Source organism: Centruroides vittatus, unplaced genomic scaffold (assembly GCF_030686945.1).
Source record: "Centruroides vittatus isolate TY-2023 unplaced genomic scaffold, ASM3068694v2 scaffold_1047, whole genome shotgun sequence".
Lineage (NCBI taxonomy): Eukaryota > Metazoa > Arthropoda > Arachnida > Scorpiones > Buthidae > Centruroides > Centruroides vittatus.
Genome location: NW_027122669.1, coordinates 354,422 through 374,888, shown reverse-complemented (window position 1 = coordinate 374,888; position 20,467 = coordinate 354,422). Strand labels below are relative to the sequence as shown.

Sequence of the window (20,467 nt, the reverse complement as noted above, 5' to 3'; positions counted from 1 at the left end):
ATATGGTGTTGTAAAACGCCAGTAGATGACACCTAGCCTGGTTATCGAAAACCTTTAGGATGTTTACCGTGATGCCGTCGGCTCCAGGACTCGTGTTCCGACTTTTATTTATTGAGATAGCCAGCTCCCTATCAGTGAAGGGATGATTGTAAGGGTTCTGCTGGTTGGTGATGTTATACGGACGTCTAATGATCAGATGTTCCTGTAACTGAGAGACAAAGTGGTTGAGGATTTTAACTGCCTGTTCTGTCGGGGTGGTTAGTGTACAGTTGGCATGCCTCAGAACAAAGTGACTTGCAGGGGAGTCGTTTTTATTGCGGAGGCGGCGGAGAATACACCATATGTTGTTCTTGTACGAGGGAGAGGACGCCATGCGTTTCCAAAAATCACGCTTCTGGGCAATGATACAGCGCTGGAGTTCCGCCGTGGCTTTTTTCGCTTGGATCCAATTATCACGATTGATGTGTCTTTGATATCGGTGGTAAGTTTTACGGTTGGATGCAAGCGCTCGTTGACAATCGGAGTTCCACCACGGGGGTTTAGGAAGTCGGTCACTCTGTCGGCTATTCATCCGCGTGGCGATAACGTTGAACGAGGTTATCGTAGGTCCACTCATTATGTGCCGCCCAAGCGGCCAAAGTATGCATGGCGTTATCAATATTCGTTGGAACGTTCCCATCAGTCAGGTCGCTTCACTTAATTTAACTAATAGGCGACGTCTATCGGAGAAAGAGCAATCAAAGGCAGAATCTCCATATGAAACCGGAAAAAAGAAAGAAAGACCGGATCGCCGCCCTATTGGGAATAATTTTCCCTAGAACGAAAACGAAGTGTGAGAACAATACCAGCTTCTATGGCAGTACATTTACTGTATTTTCGTAGATAGTTTATCCGAATGCCAATAGACGGAGCTAACCGAATAAAAATTAAAGTTTGGCGTATTTTACAAAAGGGAAAAAGCACAATTTTTTTTATTATAACATTAATAAATTAAATTTTTGTCCGCTTTTATAAAGTAAGAACAAAATATAATTTTTGTTATAAAAAACTATTTAGTTACTATGACTAATGAGCACGCTTATTACACACCCAGATTGTAATAAGCCTGTTTATTAGTCGCAGTAACTAAGTAGTTTTTTGTAATTAAATAATACATGCAAGAAGTACCTTTTTTAATATATAATTTTTCTCCTTAATTAAAAAATAATAACAATAATAATAATAACATTTTGTTAGTTACAATTTTGCTTCATAGAGAGCGCAATCTCAAATAAACATGTGGAGGAATTGCACGCTTAAACTTCGTATATTACCGACGTTATCGTCATTGTTACGAAACAGGTAAATTATAATTATATTTCATGTTTCCAATCACTCGAGTTACAGGTCTTATAGATTATCGTTTAAATTATATTTGGTAATTGTTTATAAGCCTTATATTTAAGCTATTTTAATACACACTGGCAATTAAGATTATAAGGCTTAAAAAAATCCTACGAAAAATCACAGCTTGACGTAATAGACACGTTCCTGGAAATAAGAGGAAATTTATATTCTAATCACTTTATATTCTGTAAAAAGACATGTTAATTGGATGTGTTTGTATACATTTAACATGTCTTTGACTCCTGTTATTTTGTTGTGGACTCTTCTATTGTCTCGTATTATGTTTTTATTGACTACATTTGCCAACTTTCAGAATAACATAGTTTGAGTGCAATGTGGATAAATCACCAATATGAAGTAAACGTACAAACTTAACGACGAGATGTCGGATGAGCAAGGTAGTTAAGGTGCTGCCTGGTCTCGTGTTCTGTTTTGGAGGCCCGGAATCAAATTGGAGTTAACAACTCGGAAATTTTTTATGGGTAGTCTAATCTGTCCCTCGACACCCGGTCGATTACGTCGAGAGCCTGGCCGAATCTATGACGTGCATGATTAACTCTAATGACGAAATCGGCTTAATCGGTTTGAGACAAAATTGGCTGAAGTGAAAGTTGTTTGACTGGTTTTGCTGTATGAGTTTCCCTTGTAGCTTGAAGGGTGAAAAAAATTTCATCTTCAGGTATGTAGAAAGAAGAAATTTTCGGAGTGTTGTTAAAACACATTTTCTTGTGATCTTGTGATTAGTGTCTGTAGGGTTAGAGACAAAAGTGGGTGGGAAATGCAAACTAATGGGAATGAAAGTATTCAAATTATAATTAGGTGGTGCCAACTTCTCACAATGAAAAAAGATAAGCTAAAAAACATGCAACTCTTGTTGATTTTTCAAAAGATTTCTGGACAGTTCTTAAAAAATAACTAAATTCTCTAGTTTAGAGAATTTTAAATAGTTGGCAAGCTATTATTGACTTAGCTAACAGGCAGTGGCATAGCTAGCATGGGTGACTGGGTGACACCCAGTGTGGATATCGTGGTGTCACCCTTTTTAACTCTTTTATAAAACACTGTTGAATTGTAATATATTTTGCACTTGATGAACTTGAAGGCTATATTGAATATGCAATGTTGCAACATGACGTATGAGTTTAGATTTATAGAATAAATTATAGTAAGAAACTGTCATGTGAGGCAAGCTGTTGACCTTTTTTTTTTTTTTTTAGGTACAGGCCTACTGGGTGTCACCTATGTAGGGGTGACACCTGGGGCAGGTTGCCCCTAGCTATGCCTATGCTAACAGGACAATGAATTATGAAGCTATCTCATGCAAGTACCTGGCTTCAAGTACTTGTCATCTATATTTATTTGCAAAAGTCTTATTACATTAAAAATTTTATAGAATATAATTCTCAAAAGGGCATTTTAGAGAGTGTATAGTAAATTGGTATTTTCCATTATGCTTATAAATTTTTAAATACAGGTATACCTCACCTTACATTGGTAACTGGTTCCATGAGAGGCGACGTAAGTCGAATTTACTTGTCTCTGAATATACTTGTCACTAGGCTAAACCACAAATTACCATTCCGAGTTTCTGTATTTTATTTATAAATGCATTTTTAATAATATATGGTTAACTAGCTGACCCGGCCACACGTTGTTGTGGCTCAAAATGTATCTATTATAAATGTGTAACACTTCCCCCATGGGGGGAATTTCAAAAAATCTCTTTTTAGTTTATATGCTGTTGACGTCACCTATTAAAACGCAATTAAAAACGCAAAAAATCGCATGTAAAATAGTATAAATAGAAGCCAAGTTCTTCACAGTAAGCCTTAATCCTGTCCCTTTCCCCGCTGGGGAATATCGAAAAATCCCTTTTTAGTGTATATTCTGTTGACGTCACCTATTAAAACGCAATTAAAAACGCAAAAAACCGCATGTAAAATAGTATAAATAGAAGCCGAGTTCTTCACGGTAAGCCTTAATCGCGTCCATCTCCCCCCGTAGGGAGAATTTCGACATGTATATTATATAAAAACACATGCATATTCGAATGCAACGTTGTGTCAAAATTTCAAAGGAATCTGTAGGAACAAACAAACGTTGTATTTTATTTATATAGATAGATAGAAAATGATCTGCTTAGGTCCATTCTCACAGAAAAGCATAATGCCTCACAGAAAAGCAAACTTAGGTCATCTGAAGTTAGCGCCATCTGTTGGACATAAAAGCCTTAATCTATATATAAATATATTTTTGAAAGGGGGGGAAATGGTGATCTTCACATATGCCACAAACTTTCGCGGGAATGTATTAAACAACTTCCCAAAGTTTCATGGCAATCGGATAAATGGTGTGGTAATGCATGAAGGACAAACACACACACACACACCACACACACACAGACATACATTCGTTTTTATATATGATTAATAAGAATCTATTTTAAGTTTACAAAGAAATAAATTTTAGTTTTTAATATAGTACAGAAAAAAAGGAATCTAAATTTACGAATACATGTACAGTATGTATAGTACATACTTGTAAATGTACAGTACATGTTTACAATTTGGCAATGTTTACAGTACATCTCAGACTCCTCATTTGTGAATGTGGTTTCTCTAAGACATTATAAAATAAGATGATTTTTTAAGGTTAAATAACAAATACAGTTATTAAAATTATTTTGCGATAGTAGAAAATAAACTAATTTATGTTAAATTTACCAATATTGAGTGGCACTGACAACGATGCCAAATGGTAGATATTGGAACTACCGTGGAAAACACCAATAATGAGCACTTAGACCGCTAAATAAGACAACAACACGGAAACACAGATGTTTTCGTGTTTCATTCTCTAAGATTTACGATGATTATATTAACATTTACTGTAAATGTACATATTTTAATATGATTTTATGTGCTTTAACGCTTTTCTAGTGATATTACGACTTCAATATTTGTGGCGGACAGATGTAAAGTTGAATAAAATGACTTAAACTTGATTTTTATTTTTTCATGTACTTTTTTGACAAACGACATAACTTGAGGTATGCCTGTAGTCTAAAGTTGAACATCATAGATAGCATTTGCACATTAACTCATTATACTTATAAATAAAAGGGAAATGCTTATTTGTGGCAGAATTCTTGTTCTTGTGGTGCAGTTGAGATTTTGACTAATTCTGAACAACAAGTATACTGAAACTACTAATTGCTATATGGATCCTGGACAGTTCACAAAAGGAGAATGCTAACTCCTGACATACTGTATTGATATGGATAAACATCTAGTGTGATAAATATATCTCACTGATGGTTGGATGGTCGAGCGGTCAAGGTGGCAGCCTATTGCTCTGGAGGACCTGGGATTGAATCCAGACGGGTCAAAAAATTCTCAGGAATTTTATAGCGGGTGGTCCGATCAGATGTCAGCCGCCATTCGTCACCACCCAACTGCCTCATTGTGGACCTGGCCGAGCCCATAATGGGCTTGATAAATAAGGCCTTTTAGTGCCCACAGGGTGGAAAGAGTAAAAAAGAATACACCTCACCAAAGGACCCACAATACCAGAGGAGCAAAGATATCTATCAGCATTTTCCATTGAGCCAATGAAGCTACTGATTTTTTTGGAATTTCAGAAAGAAAAATTTTTAGAATATATTTGCAGTTTGTATTAATCATTTTGTTTGAATATTGTAACTGATGAAGCATTCAATGAAGTAGGCAAAAGTATTTTATTTTTTTTAACATAAAAAGATTATAATAATGTTCTGTATTATACACAGGGCCGGATTATCCAAAAGACAAATTAGACAAATGTCTAGGGCCCGTAATTTAGAGGGGCCCAGCTTCAGTGCAGAATCTTTCTCTGCTTTAAAATGAGTAAAAATTATTTAAGAAATTTGACAGGATAGGAAAGGCTGTCTTTAACAATGCTTACTAAAGAAAGAGACACTCTGAAACGGCTAGATTGATCAATTTTCCAAAATGAAAGTCCAAAACGAAAAATTTATGTTTTGCTAACGATCGAACACTCAGGCTTGAATCCTATGGTGACCTGTACCTGAAAAAAAAGGTCAACGGCTCGCTTCCCACTACAGTTTCTTCGCTATGAGGAGACGCCACAAGAGCTCGCACCAGCTGAAAATCTTACTATGATTTATTCTATAAATCTAAACTCATACGTCGCGACATTGCATATTCAATATAGCGTTCAAGTTGCTCGAGTGCGAAGATATTACAATTCAACAGTGTTTTATAAAAGAGTTAAAAAGGGTGACACCACGATATTCGCACCGGCTGTCAGCCATGCTAGCTATGCCACTTGGTACAATTATTATTGTATTAGCGTTTGTATTCTCTATTATTAATAAAAATTTTAACTGGCATTATTTAAGATTTGTTTACAAGCAACTTATTTAAATGGGGCCCCAATTTAAATTTTCTCTAAGGCCTGCTAAAGGCTTAATCCGGTGCTGATTATACATTAAGTCATGACAAAATACTTTATAATGGAAAATATCACTGCACAAACTCATTATTATAACATGTATAAAAATAGAATTATGAAAATTATTGCACAAAAAACTATTTGCAAATTAATTTAAATTGAAAATCTTTATTATAGTTAAAATTAAGAAGTACAACAGGAATCTGGAAAAACTTCTAAATTAAAATTAATTTATTATAGTTATTAAAATTATCATGAGATGGTTGCTTAACCTCCTACCTCTAGCAAGGTCTATATAAATAGGTCTTGACGCAATCCAGTGATTCTTTGCAACAGTGTCTTTTGGGGCTTATCGATAGAGTATACCCTACATGTGTGAGTTGTTCCTGTGTGAGTTGGCTATTTCTAAATGCTCATAAAGTGAAAGAATGGGTTATTGTATGGCATCAAATTGTAAAAGTAAATTTTTGAATGTTAGATTATTTAGATTTTCTGTGGATAAGCAAAGAAAAGCAAGATGGGTGGGATAAATGACCTCAAACTGAATATTCTAAACTGGATACAATTGCAGATGTGAATGACACTGTTGGGACCTTAACAGAGCCGTAGGAGCAAAAATGTCAAAGGAACCATGTCTCTAAATGTGTCCCTTTGCAAAATAAAATTTCCCGAAATCGGCCGCACTTGATTGGGAACCACGACATGTTCTGCTAAGACTATTGCATTTAATTATTTAGTCACGCAACTATGCTGGCTGGCTTTGAGTAGCCCACTTGACTGTTCATGGAGTACTTCATAATATCATTGTAGGTGGTGTGGGGCTTGCCTCTTGTGCAGGCACTGAGATGTGAGCAATAGCAAGCACCGAAGCACATGACTACATGTGGAGCATTGGTCAAGACATGCTATCCTTGACTGACATGGCACATGGAAAATAAGCAGTACTACTAGTTCAAGGTAAATACCTTTTTTGGTCAGTAGAAGTTAATGCATTTATTTGTTACAGGCACTGATCATTGTGCCTATAACTTAACTTGCTTGCAAGCAAGATGGAGACTGGAACTGCTGCCATTGGGTTTCCACATTTAGACATGAATATCTGGCAAAGGGTTGCATGTTGGACTTTTCTTTATTCTTTACCAATAAATATTGTTAGCATGTCTAATCACCATGCTGGGCTGTTTGTTAAACTCATGATAGGCATAGCAGAGCACGCAGCATGACTCCTTATAGCATCTAGAAGTAGGCTATAGACTGATTTCACAGGGGCTATATCTTGCAGAGTCACATATAGAGGTATGGTTCCTTTGACTTTTCTTTGATATTATAACACCACTTTAGGAAATGCCTACATAAATGATAAAACTAATGCAACTACTAATTTGATTAGTTTAATATTTTATATAATACATCTATCAGAAATCTCTATTATAGGCTGACCATAACATAAAAGGATGTGATGAATTTAAATATTTAGGAAAAAAAATTAGTAATGATGGTCGGATGGAAATTGAAATTAGGGACAGAATTATGAAAGTGTTATGTCACGCGAGTGCATGGCAATGAAAGGACGGGAAATACGAATAAAACAAAACTTTATTTTTAATTTTATAGAAAAAAAACAATTATTAACAAAACACTTTTCTCCTTCTTGCGTGATGATAGGCAGGATTCTTTTACAACTCCAACTCGGGACCTCACACACGTGTAGACGAAGGAGGAGTAGACAAAGACAAAAGAAACACGTGGTTCACACAAAAGAAGCGCGACTCAATGATAGTGAGTTACAATGAAATATTATAATATAACATTACGAAATATTATAAACTAAGACTAAAACTAACTTACAAATTATAGAGAGGAGAAAGAAGAGTTAGATAGATATAGAGAAGTAGGCCTATATGAAAGAAAGTATAGGGGTACCCAGGATAATGATACGTCCTTGAGATCTTCGGGTTGGGGAATTATGTTTAAGACACTGGCTACTATCTTTCTTCTTTTCCAGTCGTATCTCTGTTCTGCTGAATGAGCCGTTCCGATTCTCTCTCACCGTCTGCTCCGTCTCAGCTCCACACCAAGAATGACCGTTACTCCGTTCTTGTGCCTTGGGGTCTTTTCACTCCTTTGTCTTTTCCCTTACTTCCTGGAAAAGGACTGTCCCACCTGCAAGGAAAGTGAAAATCGAAAGATCGAGAAATAAGGGAAATAAAGAACAAAGAATTGAGGGATTAATGTTATGCTTAAGACTATCGCGTATATACAAAATTATGACATACCGTCACAAAAGGAAGATCATTGATAAGAAGGTTAAATGGAATCTTATGGGATAACAAATCTTTAAAACAGCAAAAATAAACATATATAAATCATTAGTTCTAAGTGTGATAACATATGGAGCAGAAGTGTGGGTATTAAATTCAAAATTTAAATCTAAACTAGAATCTACAGAAATAGACTTTTTGAGAATATCTGCTAGATGTTCAAAACTAGATAAAGTAAGAAATGAGGAAATTAGGAACAAAATGGATTATCAAAGCTCTAGTCGATTATATCCATAAACAATTAACCTAGTATGGCCATGTTTGGAGGATGGAAGAAGGTAGACTACCAAAACAGATATTGAAATGGATTCTGGCAGGCAGAAGGAGGAGAGACATAGCTTCTGTTACTTCCTCTACATGGATAGAGGAAGTAACAAAAGCTATGGAGCACAAAGGACTGACAGAGGAAGATTGTCGAGACAGAACAGAATGGAGAGGAAAACTTTGGGCACAGGAAGATGCTTAAGCATTATTAACCTGTACAATAATAATAAGCTATACAATTACTCCAACATTTAATTACATTAATTTTTTTCATAAATAGTCTTAAAATAGAGGAATTGAAAGTATCACTTATAGCAGCGATTCCCAATTGGGTACATGAAAAAAATTAATAATAGCAGCTGTACTGTACTTTAAGAATATCCAAATTCTACGTTGAGACCTTTGGTGACATCACAGCACTGGATATTTAGATAAATATTATAAAAATATAATTATATTTTTATTTAAAACTGTGTCCTCCTTCCAAATCTTTTCAATTTAAGGGAAACTTTTAACATGTAGCTGTACAGCACTGTATAATTGACCAAGACACCACTGTTTGATGCACGAAATGAAACTTGAAATGGGCTTCCAAGGGGTACACAAGTTAAAAATGTTGGAACCGCTGACTTATAGCATCTCATCTGTTACATTCTTGTCTTCATCATTTCATTTTTTCACAGACATTTCTTTTCAAAATATCATTCTTGTATATTTGTAAGGTGACCAACTTTTTTACAATGAAAAGGACACAAATAAATTGAAGGAAAAAATATTGTAAATAAAAGAAACATTTTATTCGTTGCAACAATAATACATTATATTAATCGCTACTGCATACATATGTGCCATGTTGTGTTTCAGTAACAAGTAAACAAAGCCACTTGCGTGCATCGTGCTCTCTCAAGGTCTCATGTGCGTCTCATAATCGCATCTTACCGCACTGTACCAAGCCTTGATGTCACATCACATGCAATAGATCAGCTCGGCATCAATCGAATATGGAGATTTACAGATTAGTGCTCAAATATCAAAAAGGAGGACACTTTTCTAGGGACAGAACTTGCAAAAGGAGGACAGTCCTCCTTTTAGATGATTGGTCACCATAAAATTCATCATAAATGTACTTGATATAATAACAGGATTGTCTTTAACCCTTTAAGCTCTGAAAATTTCTTTCTATGTACCTGGAGATGAAGTTTTTGTTACCTCTCAGGCTACAAGGAAAATTTGTATAACAAAACTAGTCCCTTCGGCTGATTTGGTCTCAAATAGATTAAGCCAGTTTTGGCTGACTTCGTGTTTAAAGAGTTAAGATCTTATATGAATAAGTTAGTTGGTATTTATAAACAAACGTCAACGGCCAACCCGATTTATTAAATTAATGACAATTTTACTCATTTATATATCGGGTTGGCTGTTGACGTTTGTTTGTTTTTATATACGCCTTGCTGGGTCGCGATGGCCAGTTGAGTGCCTTAGGAGGACGTGGGCGCTTGATGTGTCCCCAACCTCATAAGGTAACTCTTTCCCCTGCTCTGCCACAAGGCACTACAGGGTTTTAGAGACTATGCCTTAATCATGGGCCTTGGTCTCTTACTCGAAGGTAGTCACAGACTCTTTTGTTTTTAGTTGGGGTGCCAAAGACATCTCCTGGGCTCCCATCTGTCCTCTTAGCTCCAGCTCACTAACTTGGCATAACTTTTGTTTATTGTGCAGCCTATTCTGCACGGTTGACAGCTTTGTTTCCTTTTGCTCACATTGACTCTAACACTATCAGTATGATAGTCGGGCAGCGGGATTCTCCCTCCCTACAAGAAGAGGACCCATCAGTGCATCCACTAAGTCAGGGTCTAAAGATCTAGAAAATCTGTGACCCGTACCATCAATTCCTTAAGTTTCATTAGGTTTCCTTTACTTGCTGCTAGCGTTCAAAGTAGTTGTTCAGGCGGCTTAGATCAGTCGACTTGGCCAGCCCCTCGGCGGAAATCCTCTGTAAGAGGACAATCAAGCACATAGTGTCTTGCGTCGCCGTGAGGACACCCACAGGAGCAGCAACAATCTCCTTGTCTGAATTTGGACTGGAAATGGGGAAACTTCCCGTGTCCAGTCAGTATCTGCGTCACTAACCTACAACAGCTTACTGGGGTAAGGCCAACGTCGGGCACAAAGGCGTAGATTGACCTACCTACTGTACTAAGAGTCCAGCTCTTTTGCCAACTTGTCATTGATCGCTGCAGTAGAGTACCTTTTATGTGTGTAGCCGAGGTTCCACCGTCCTCGTCACAAATGGGCCCCTAGCCCCCACTTTGGCCAGTTGGTCGGCACGTTCGTTGCCCAGGGTCCCGATGTGACTTCGGACCCACCTGAGGACAACGTGTTGCCCATGCCTCGCCCTCAGTACCGAACCTCTGATCGCTTGTACCAGCTCGTCCCTGTGGTACCCGTTGCTCAGTGCCTGAAACGACGATTGGCTGTCAGAGTAAACCGTGATCGGTTCTGGACCCGGATGTAATAGGATCCACTGAGATGCCCCCTCAAGGGCCACCAGTTCTGCCTGGAACATGGATGCCTCCTCATTCAATCTGACCGACTGATAGTACACTTATACCTTACTGGAATAGACACAATACGCGGCACCTACTAAGCTACTATCTTTAGAGCCATCGGTGTATATTTTAACACTGATTCCTGTCGGTTCACCGACATCCCAGTTGAGTCTAATCCTATGGGCTGGATGGACTTTCAGAATGTCTGACAGACGTCTAAGTCTGGCTGGGTACATCTGATTACAATGCTTTACCTCGATGCCCTCCACAGTTGTCCTGTAGAAGGCTGCCTCTTGGCTGATGACCGGGGGCAACGGAAGTAACCAGGGCCGCCTCCGTAGACACAGTTCTGTATGCTCTAGTGATTTGCAGGGCGGCGGGTCTCTGAATCGTGAGCAGCGTCCTGCTCTGCTTGACTTTGGCGGAGTCCTTCCACCAGATACCACAGGCATAACAGACAACATGCTCTACACTCATCTTATAGATGGATCGAAGCGCGTGCCTGCTGAGGCTATAATCCTGTCTAGCTAGTCTCGATAGTGTCGCTATCGTGAGGTTTGTTCTTTCCCGAACACTCCTCAGACGTGGCGTCCAACATAGTGTCTGGTTGATGATAACACCGAGGTACTTTAGCTCATTCACCCTTCTGATGGGGTCGCCCCGAATCTGGTATATTGGTCGGCGAGCCAACACACCGTGCGTGATTTCTCGGGGCTGAAGGATAGCTTATGCAGCTCTCCCCAGCGAATGAGTCGTTCTATGGCTTTGTTGCCGTGAGACTCCATCTCGCTATGACTGTAACCAGCAACTACTAACAACAGATTGTCAGCATAAGCCTGCAGCTGGATGTCGTTTGGAAGGACTAGTCGCAGCACTGTGTCCGCTAGAATATCCGTGAGATGGAGTCTTCACGGCAACAGATGCCGTAGAGACTCCCATCTCGCTACGACTGTAACCAGCAACTACTAACAACAGATTGTCAGCATAAGCCTGCAGCTGGATGTCGTTTGGAAGGACTAGTCGCAGCACTGTGTCCGCTAGAATGTTCCAGAGTAGTGGTCCGATACAGGATCCTTGGGGACAATCCCTCACCAGTACCTTCTCGAAACTCCTACTGGGTGTATGGTAAACTACCGTGCAGTCGCTCAGGAAACTCCTGGAAAGCAATATAAGGTTGGTCGGCAGGTTTGCCTTCCACAGTTCACCCATAATGGATGGCCACCAGACATTGTCAAAAACCCCCGCGACGTCCATTGAAACAAGTGATGTGTGGAGGCCCTGCTGGCGGTTCTGGTATACCAGGTTGACTGCCCGATGTAGTGCTCTGCAGGTTGACAAGTCTGGCCAGAATCCATATTGTTGTGGGTGCAACAGCCCCTTCCGCTTAAGGTGGTAGTATACCCTGTCACTAAGGATTCTATCAAGAACCTTCCCTAGGACTGGAAAAAGGCTTATAGGCCTGTAAGATTTCGGTTCGTTCTTCGGGCGCCTACTCTTATGAATAAACACAAGACGTGCCCGCTTCCACTGCACTGGGAAATGACCCAGGAGCAGACACTTCTGATACAGATCACGGAGCAGGTTAGGACGTTCATGTTGCAGAACTTGTACCATTTCGGCTGTGATTCCGTCATCGCCAGGTGCTTTCCTCTTCCTTAGGTTGCTGATGGTATGGGTGACCTCAGAGTCAGTCATCGGCTCTGTCGACACGGCCTCAAGGACGGGCAACTCTGCATCGCTGTGAAGCTGCCGCTGTTCTTCGGTGTCCTCGGACCGCTCATCACACGGAAAGTGCGAGCAGAGCAGTACCTCTAACGACTCCTCCTGAGTGGAGGTTAAGGTACCATCGGGTTTCTTGATGGACCCCAAGACCATACGACGTTTGAGTTTGCCCACCACTAGCTTGTAAGGTAGACAGAACAGGTTCTCGTCACCGATTTACTGACAGAAACTGAGCCATGAGGTCTTTTTAGCATCGTTCAACTTATACTTGCCCTCTGGAACTCCAGTTTTCTGGTAGCCTGAAGGTCACTGTCCTTGCAACATTGGAAGCGTCGGCGGAGTGCCCTTGTGCGCTTCCATAAGACACTCAGCTCCTGGGTCCACCAGGGAACTGACCAATGTTTATTGGGCCACTGTTGCACGAGTGTGCGGTCTCCCGCTCCTCTGACTGCCTCGGTGAGGTTTGCTACAACTCCCTCCAGGTCCTCGACATTCCCTATTGCTGGGACTTGCGAGACGATGTCAGCCGTCTTTTCGATGAGGCATTTGGCAAAACGATGGCGGTTTCCTTCAGTCAGCTTGTAGTGCCTACTCGGAAACTGGGGTGAGCCACACTCCACCTCAAAAGAGATGAAGCAGTGGTCACTACAGCTTTCTGCATCGATTGTTTCCCATTGCAAAGTTAGTCTCAGCATTGCACCACTAACGATGGTAAGGTCAATCCAGCTCTCACCTGAAGGAGAGGAAAAGGTAGCAATCTCGAACAGATCGTTCTGGATATGCATCTCCCATCCCTCCACCGTATCCTTCATTGTGTTCCTGTCAGGTTCATCTATCGGGGAGCCCCACAGCGAGTGTTTGGAGTTAAAATCACCGACCAAAACCACCCTACTGCGGAGCGGGACAATCCCTTCAAGCTCACTCAGGAGGACTCCCAGATTCAGTGACGGTAGGCGATGACTGGAGACTGCAACCCAAGTGCGAGTGGGCGACCGTATTTCTACGGCCACGAGTCGCGAAACGTGGATAGCAAAAGCGTCGACGTTCCTTTGTGTGAGAACAACTGTGGCCCGACAGTTGTCATCTTCTTGGGCAAAAACGCTCCATTGAAGTGATAGACCACTAATTTTTCCTTGTACTAAGTACGGCTCTTGGAGCAGGAGGATGTCAATCTCCTGCTCGACCACTTCCACCCTAAGTTGGGCAGTCGCGGCACAGCACTTTTCAGTGTTAAACTGCATTATTCTGCAGCCATGCTCGTAATCCATCCAGTTTGAAATAGAAGAGGTATCGAACATGCAGAAATGATACTTATCCTTTACTGACTGTAGTCAGTTCAGGCCTGAACTCTTGCGAGCTTCTGTGTATAACACAGGCAGCTGGAACTGATTGCTGAGTGGGCTGCATCCAGCTGCAGACCGAACTTTTGATTTGCCTTTGTGCAGTTAATACACTTAGGCATGGTGGCCTTACACTCCTTGTAGGAGTGGCCCTCGGCATACTTGCTACAAGCCTGAGCCGCCGCCAAACAGCTCTTAGCTACATGGTTAAAACTGTAGCACTTGTAACAACGGGTAATTGCCACATATCCCTTTACCCGATTTCTGGTCCACCCAACGTGTAATTTTACCTTTTCAGGAGCTCGTGGAAGACACTGGGGGCGGCCTCTAGAACCCAGTTGACGAGGCCACCCTTTCCCCTTAAGGGGAAACGAGGTTGCAGTTCACCAGGCTGCACCTGCAAGCTATTTTGGACTAAGTGTTTCCACGAGGGACTCAGACTTGATGTCCGGGCTGACATCGAACAAAATGACCCTCGGTTGGCGCTTTTGGGGCAGTCGGCAAGTGACCGCCTCTCGCAACGCCAGTGGGCCTTCCATCAATTCCTTATTCAGTTTTGTGACATCCTGGCGCTTTGCCACCTCAACCAGGATGCCATTGTTCTTTACTCTACGCACGTTTTTAATCCCGACACCCAGTTTTGCCGGATTAACATGTGTTTTAAGTAGTTCTTGCGTGCAGTCACTGCTCATCATTTTGTCATTGGGGTATACCAAGAGCGTGTGCTCTGTGGTCTGACTCCTCATGGGCTGGGCTGCGGTTTGTGGCCGTTCCTGGCACAATGTGGCCGGACGAGCAGCCACAGTCATGTAGGACCCGCGACTAGGTGGAGCCACTTTTTCACCGTCAGGCGGTGTGGGCGGAGGACTGCCACCCACTAAGCCTCTCAGCATGGCGTTCTCAGCTTTCAGAGAGGCAATCTCAGCCTCCTGGGCGCCGAGGATGGCAGACACCTTGCTGAAGAGATTGTATATGACTGCGCAGGTTGCCTTTTGGCACCTGCTGTCCTGTTTCGCCAGGAGTTTGGTGAGATCATCATGGATCCCATCCACTGCGGCTCGCCTGCTCTCAGCTGTTGCAAGCGTGTCCTGTGTTACCACAGGCATCGATGCCGACAGCGTTTCAGCGTTGGAAGCTGGACTTGTTTTCTCGGCTACCGCTGTGGTAGGGTTCTTCTTTTTCTTCGAACCTGCCTTTGTTTTGGTAGAGGGTTGCCATGGTCGCTGCGGCCTTGGGGCATCGTCCTTAGGTTGCGTACCTTCAGATTCCGCCTCCTTGGCCTTGGCCACCTTTGCCCTTTTTTGCCTTCACTGCGTACGGCTATTCACAGGAGCGGGTCTCCACTCGCTTTCTTCACTATAGGTAGCGGTATTAAATACTTCCCCAGTGTCGGTTGCAGATGAGTCCGAATTGGACCCACTGGCCGTAATGGGAATTGATACCTTTAGGGTATCTGTTAGCCCGTCCTGCTTGGGCCTTGGTGGGTTATCGGGGACTTTGCATTTTCACAGGGTCCTCCTCTCCACCGGCATGGTGTCCCGCTCACCATGCTCCACTTCCACTCTCTCAACTCCATTAGCATTTGATAGAGCAACAGAAATCGCAGGTATATCACTAGCACAAGACACACCACACAAGCAATCACTCGAATTACTTTTAATTGTCACCATATTTAAAGAAAGGATAAAAATAGTGGGTTTGGGGTGGTCCCGACCTTTCATGGGTGCCCGGAATCCGTTCAGACTTCAGGGAATGCGTTTAAGAGCCTGCTCTGGCTTCGGACTTACTGATGGTTCCATTTTGGCCATCTTATTGCTGGGCCTTCACTGCCTTGGCCCGCTGCCGGGACAGCTACCTATTACTGGCCTCCTACCCAAGGTCACCCCAGCCTGGCTGGTTGCTCGGCTTAGGCCGTCCCATCCGCCTTACTAGGAGACCTTCTTCCCGCTTCCAGTCCTCTGAGACCATACACGGCCATCCAACGCATCGTCAGGCCTTTAAGCACCGCTCCCCCCAGGACATAAGGAAATTGGCCCTATGCCCGAGGAGCAGCTTTGCCAACTGTCCGTCAGGATAGAAATTAGCTAGTGGAACCTCACAAGCCTCTGTGGGTTATATCCCTCTGGCCACCAGCGAGGCTTTGGCAGCGGGAGTACGACTCCTCGCCCCACTGGCTTCGGTATGCAGACCGCGGCCCCCAGATCAGCGCCCAGGGTGTGTGCTGCACCAAGGCCTTCTTCCTGGAAAGCTGATTCTTCTTTTACTGGGCAGAAGGAACTTTACGTGATTTGCGTTACCACGGGCGAGGCATAGTCGACTGCATTCGACCGCCTGCAAAAGCAAACGCCAGCCCACGCCACTGGGCTCAATGCGGGAGTTTGCTTTGTGTGTCTCAGATTCCGGGTTGTCTCCAGTTTCCTCGTCGACACAGGAATTGAATCCAGAAGCCCAGCAGCCCCTGTGGCTAGTCAGAGGACTTCTTGTCGGGTGAAAACGACAATCATCTCACTACAAGCAGACGAATTAATTGTCGTGAGTAGGGGGACTCGGGACTGTTCCACCAAAGTAGAGGGTCCCTACTACATTTCAGCAGCGCCCCTATCGAGTGACGCCGACCGATGAGTGCCAAGGCTTCCATCGGCAGGAATATTAAACTTTCGTCGGACAAGTCCAAACAACTACACTCCACATATCTCGTCTGAAGACAAGTCCTCCCTGGGAATCCTGTTTGTAGTGGCTACAGCATCCATCCCCTAGTTCTGGGCTTACTGAGGGCTTGTTTTGGCTCTCTTGTTGCCAATACTATTAGGAATGAACCCGTGTCTCGATCGCACCAGTCTCCCTTCTGTCTCAATGTGAGTCTTTGTGTTATGAAGCCAATTCACAATTTTATTTGCCATCTGCCCAACAGAGATAGGTTCCACATAAGAAGATATTATGGAAACTCCATCGGGAGGCCGCGGGCGAGCCCACTGCACTCAGATGACTGGCTGCCATGAGGCGCAACACTCAGACCCAAGGCCTCTGATTCTCTGACACCTCTGGAACTTTCGGCTCGAGTTTTACAACTCCATCGGCAGTTGAGACCAAGACGAGTCTTTCAGGATCCCATTACCCGTCATCTCTCGCCGCTAGGCTCCCCCCCCCCACGGCAAGGCCGGCTCCCTACTCCGGGGGGGATGTGACCCCAGCCAGCATTGTAATGGCTGTCAATGGTTGTAACGTAAGCTTATATTTACTGGAAGAGGAGATCGGACTGTCTGGGTAGCGTAATTGGCAACGCATCTGCACGGTGAGCAGAAGTTGTGGGCTCGAGTCCTGCTTCAGGCCAATTCTTTTCTTCCAGTTCATTCTAAATTATTTAAATTATTTAATTAAATTATAATTATTAAATTTAGCAAGAGATGGTGCCTAACGTCTACCTCTAATACCAAATTATCTCATAATTTATTATTAATATAGCTGATTCCAGCCCAAAAATTCAGCTTTGGTTGGTTTAGTTGGTATTTATTTAAATTCAATTTAAAAATGTAATATATTTTATTTTTAAATAGTTTTAAGACTGTTAATCTTTACATGTGATTAAAATCAATTATTCTTTCAGATTTTATACTCAAACCAGTCGAGCTATGCAGAAAACTGGAATTCAGAATGAAAATTCATTTAAAGAATTGCAAATTCCAATTAATTATGGATACTTAGCAGCAAAGGAATATGGACCGTTGACTGGTGAAAAGTTGTTAGCACTTCATGGATGGCAAGACAATGCAGGATCATTTGATACTTTGATACCACTTCTTCATCCAAATTTACACATCGTTGCAGTGGATCATGCAGGTCAAGGATTATCCAGTCATAAGCCGTTAGGATATCCTTATTACAGTTTAGATTATATAAATCATATCAAACTTATTGTCGACTACCTCAAATGGGAAAAATTCTCAATTTTAGGACATAGTATGGGAAGCAGTTTAGCCATTATATTTAGTAGCATTTATCCGGAGATGGTAGATAAAATTATTGGCATTGATTTATTAAAACCCATAACATATTCATCTGAAATTGCATCACAGGTGCTTAGGAATAATATAAATCGATACGTGAAATTAGAAGGAAAATTGAAATCCAATCCACCCATTTATTCCGAAGAAGAAGCATTACATATCTTAATAGAAAGTAGGAACGGAGAAATCAACGAAGAAGGTGCAAAAATATTAATGAAACGTGGAATTAAACGACTCGAAACTGGAAAGGTGATGTTCTCGCGAGATATTAGAATTCAGTCTGTTTTGGACAGCGGATTGGCATGTACGGAAGCACTTAAAGCAATTGTTTCTAATATACAATGTGATTTATTATTAATCAAAGCCAAAGAATCTCCTATTTACACCGACGAAGAAAGTTTAAATGAATTTATGGGTATTTACAAAACGAAATGTAAATCATTCAAGTTAGTTCATGTGGAAGGAAATCATTTCGTTCATCTAAATAATCCAGAACGAGTTGCGCCAATTATCAATCCATTCCTTTTGAACACAAAATCAAACATATAATTTATATATTTTAATATACAAAAAATTTTGATTTTGGTATTACGTGTTTATATCACATATGCCCACTGTATCGATCTGGTATATTTTAATAATTGAAGCAGTTTTCGTTAAGATATAATAATTAATATTAATGTATGTTAAGTTTAAATTTTTAAATTTAAGACACATTTGTTATTAGTTGCACAAATTGAAAGTTTTCTTTGAATATTTTGATTTAACCGGTTAAATTTTACGAGTATTTTTAAGGATTATTCTTGATTTTACATGACTTATTCTTAAAAATTTAACTGTGAAATAACTTTTTTACGGCTGGATAAGCAAACCAATGACGTTGCCTATTTTGTTTGAAACAAACTGAAAGTTTCCTTGCCAGCTTCTATCTCCTCAAGCCAATTAGTTGATTAAGCACAGTTCAAATGAAGTTCATTTGAAATACATTTCTACACTCAAATTAGTTCTGTATATACGATTTATTTACAAGAACTGTACAGCAATTAGCATGTCATAACCTGTAGGTATAAACTAATGGACAGGAACGATCCTGGACAACTCAAGAGAATAGTCTTTCAATTTGCAAACATCAATTAGAGTACAAAAAAATTTTGACCTTCACATTTTTACACAGGAGGTACTCCATTGACAGGTTCGTTTTCCACTTTAAGATAACGTAGACAGTGTTAGTAATTTGAACACTGTCTCCAAAGTTAAAGCTGTCACTAAGAAAGCTATCCATATAAAAAAAGAATATAAATTTCTGTCACCAACAGCTCCCAATGATCTTGCATATCTTGAATAGTATTCCATTATAGCAAAGCCAATTGAATCATTGGAAGGCTGTTGGCGACAAAAATTCGATATAAAAATGTAGAAAGAAATGAAGGATAACCAACCGAATAAAGGATGAAAATTTGCTCAGTGTTTTAAATCTACTGTCACTGCATTGTGTCTTCGCAAGAAAGTAGAAAGAAATATAAAAAAGTTTTAAAATTTTAAAAATAAAATCCATTTTATTGTTCAAAGCACGGTTACGATCACAAGTCTCTATTTTGAAGAGGATGGTCTTGGAGATCAGATTCTCTTTGAGAATTTCTAGTCTACAGATTGGTTTGTGTACACCGTTTATTTGATTTTGCTTTGCCTGTACCTGAGCACATTTCCCGGAGAAGTGTAATCTCTCTCTTTCTACAGAAGCTTCTGACCAATCAGAAAGCTTTTGGTCACTGGGGGAGATGCCTGCTTTTGTCAGTCTGACCTAAAAGTGGGTGGTCATCCTTCCAGTTGTTTACTTGTGCTTTTCTACAGAGTAGTCTATGACTGGACCATGCTCCAGTTAAATTTAACAAAACAAAAGGTCTGCCTTGTCCACTTCCAAGACTATACACAAACTTGTCACTGGCTTGCTTAGTCAGCTGTATTAAAGCCATTTTACTAGGAAATGTACCTTATATTTTTCAATTCTATGACACATTATGATTTTGAAATCAAATTTTTAAATATTTTATGGAGGGAAAAATTTTTAATAAACCAGTTTTATTAAGTTTTGTCAAGTAACAAGTTAGAAGTATAAGTTATCAAATCGACCAAGCAATAGGTAATATTTTCAGTAGCTTTATTTCTATACCCTTCTTAATATACAATTAACTGTTAATGCTGTATTATAATATCATTTGGAAAGCATTTCAGTTAAATGCTTGTTATCAATAAATTGCAAACTGGCAACTTATGTAATACATCCAAACTCCAGCAATAATGTAAAATATTTACACTATAGAACAGACGTTTTTGGAGATCATATGTCTCTAAAGTGTAAAGCAGTGATTCTCAAGGTTTTTTATGTCACGGTACACTTTTAATAATTTAAAAATTTGGCGGCACACACA

General features: G+C 40.8%; 1 protein-coding gene across 1 annotated transcript; it reads left to right on the top strand.

Annotated features, from left to right (window-relative positions):
• The first annotated feature begins 1,205 nt into the window (after window positions 1–1,205).
• LOC136986475 (serine hydrolase-like protein 2) lies at window positions 1,206–19,015 on the top strand. The gene is made up of 2 exons (XM_067284012.1): window positions 1,206–1,341; window positions 17,639–19,015. Exons 1-2 carry the CDS (start codon window positions 1,277–1,279, stop codon window positions 18,585–18,587), a joined length of 1,014 nt encoding a protein of 337 aa, XP_067140113.1. The 5' UTR covers window positions 1,206–1,276; the 3' UTR covers window positions 18,588–19,015.
• Window positions 19,016–20,467: the final 1,452 nt, after the last annotated feature.

Coding starts and splice junctions, on each gene's coding strand:
- LOC136986475 (XM_067284012.1), top strand. CDS start 1,277: ATGTGGAGGAATTGCACGCTTAAACTTCGTATATTACCGACGTTATCG. Junction 1,342..17,638: donor TCGTCATTGTTACGAAACAG/GTAAATTATAAT, acceptor TTATTCTTTCAG/ATTTTATACTCAAACCAGTC.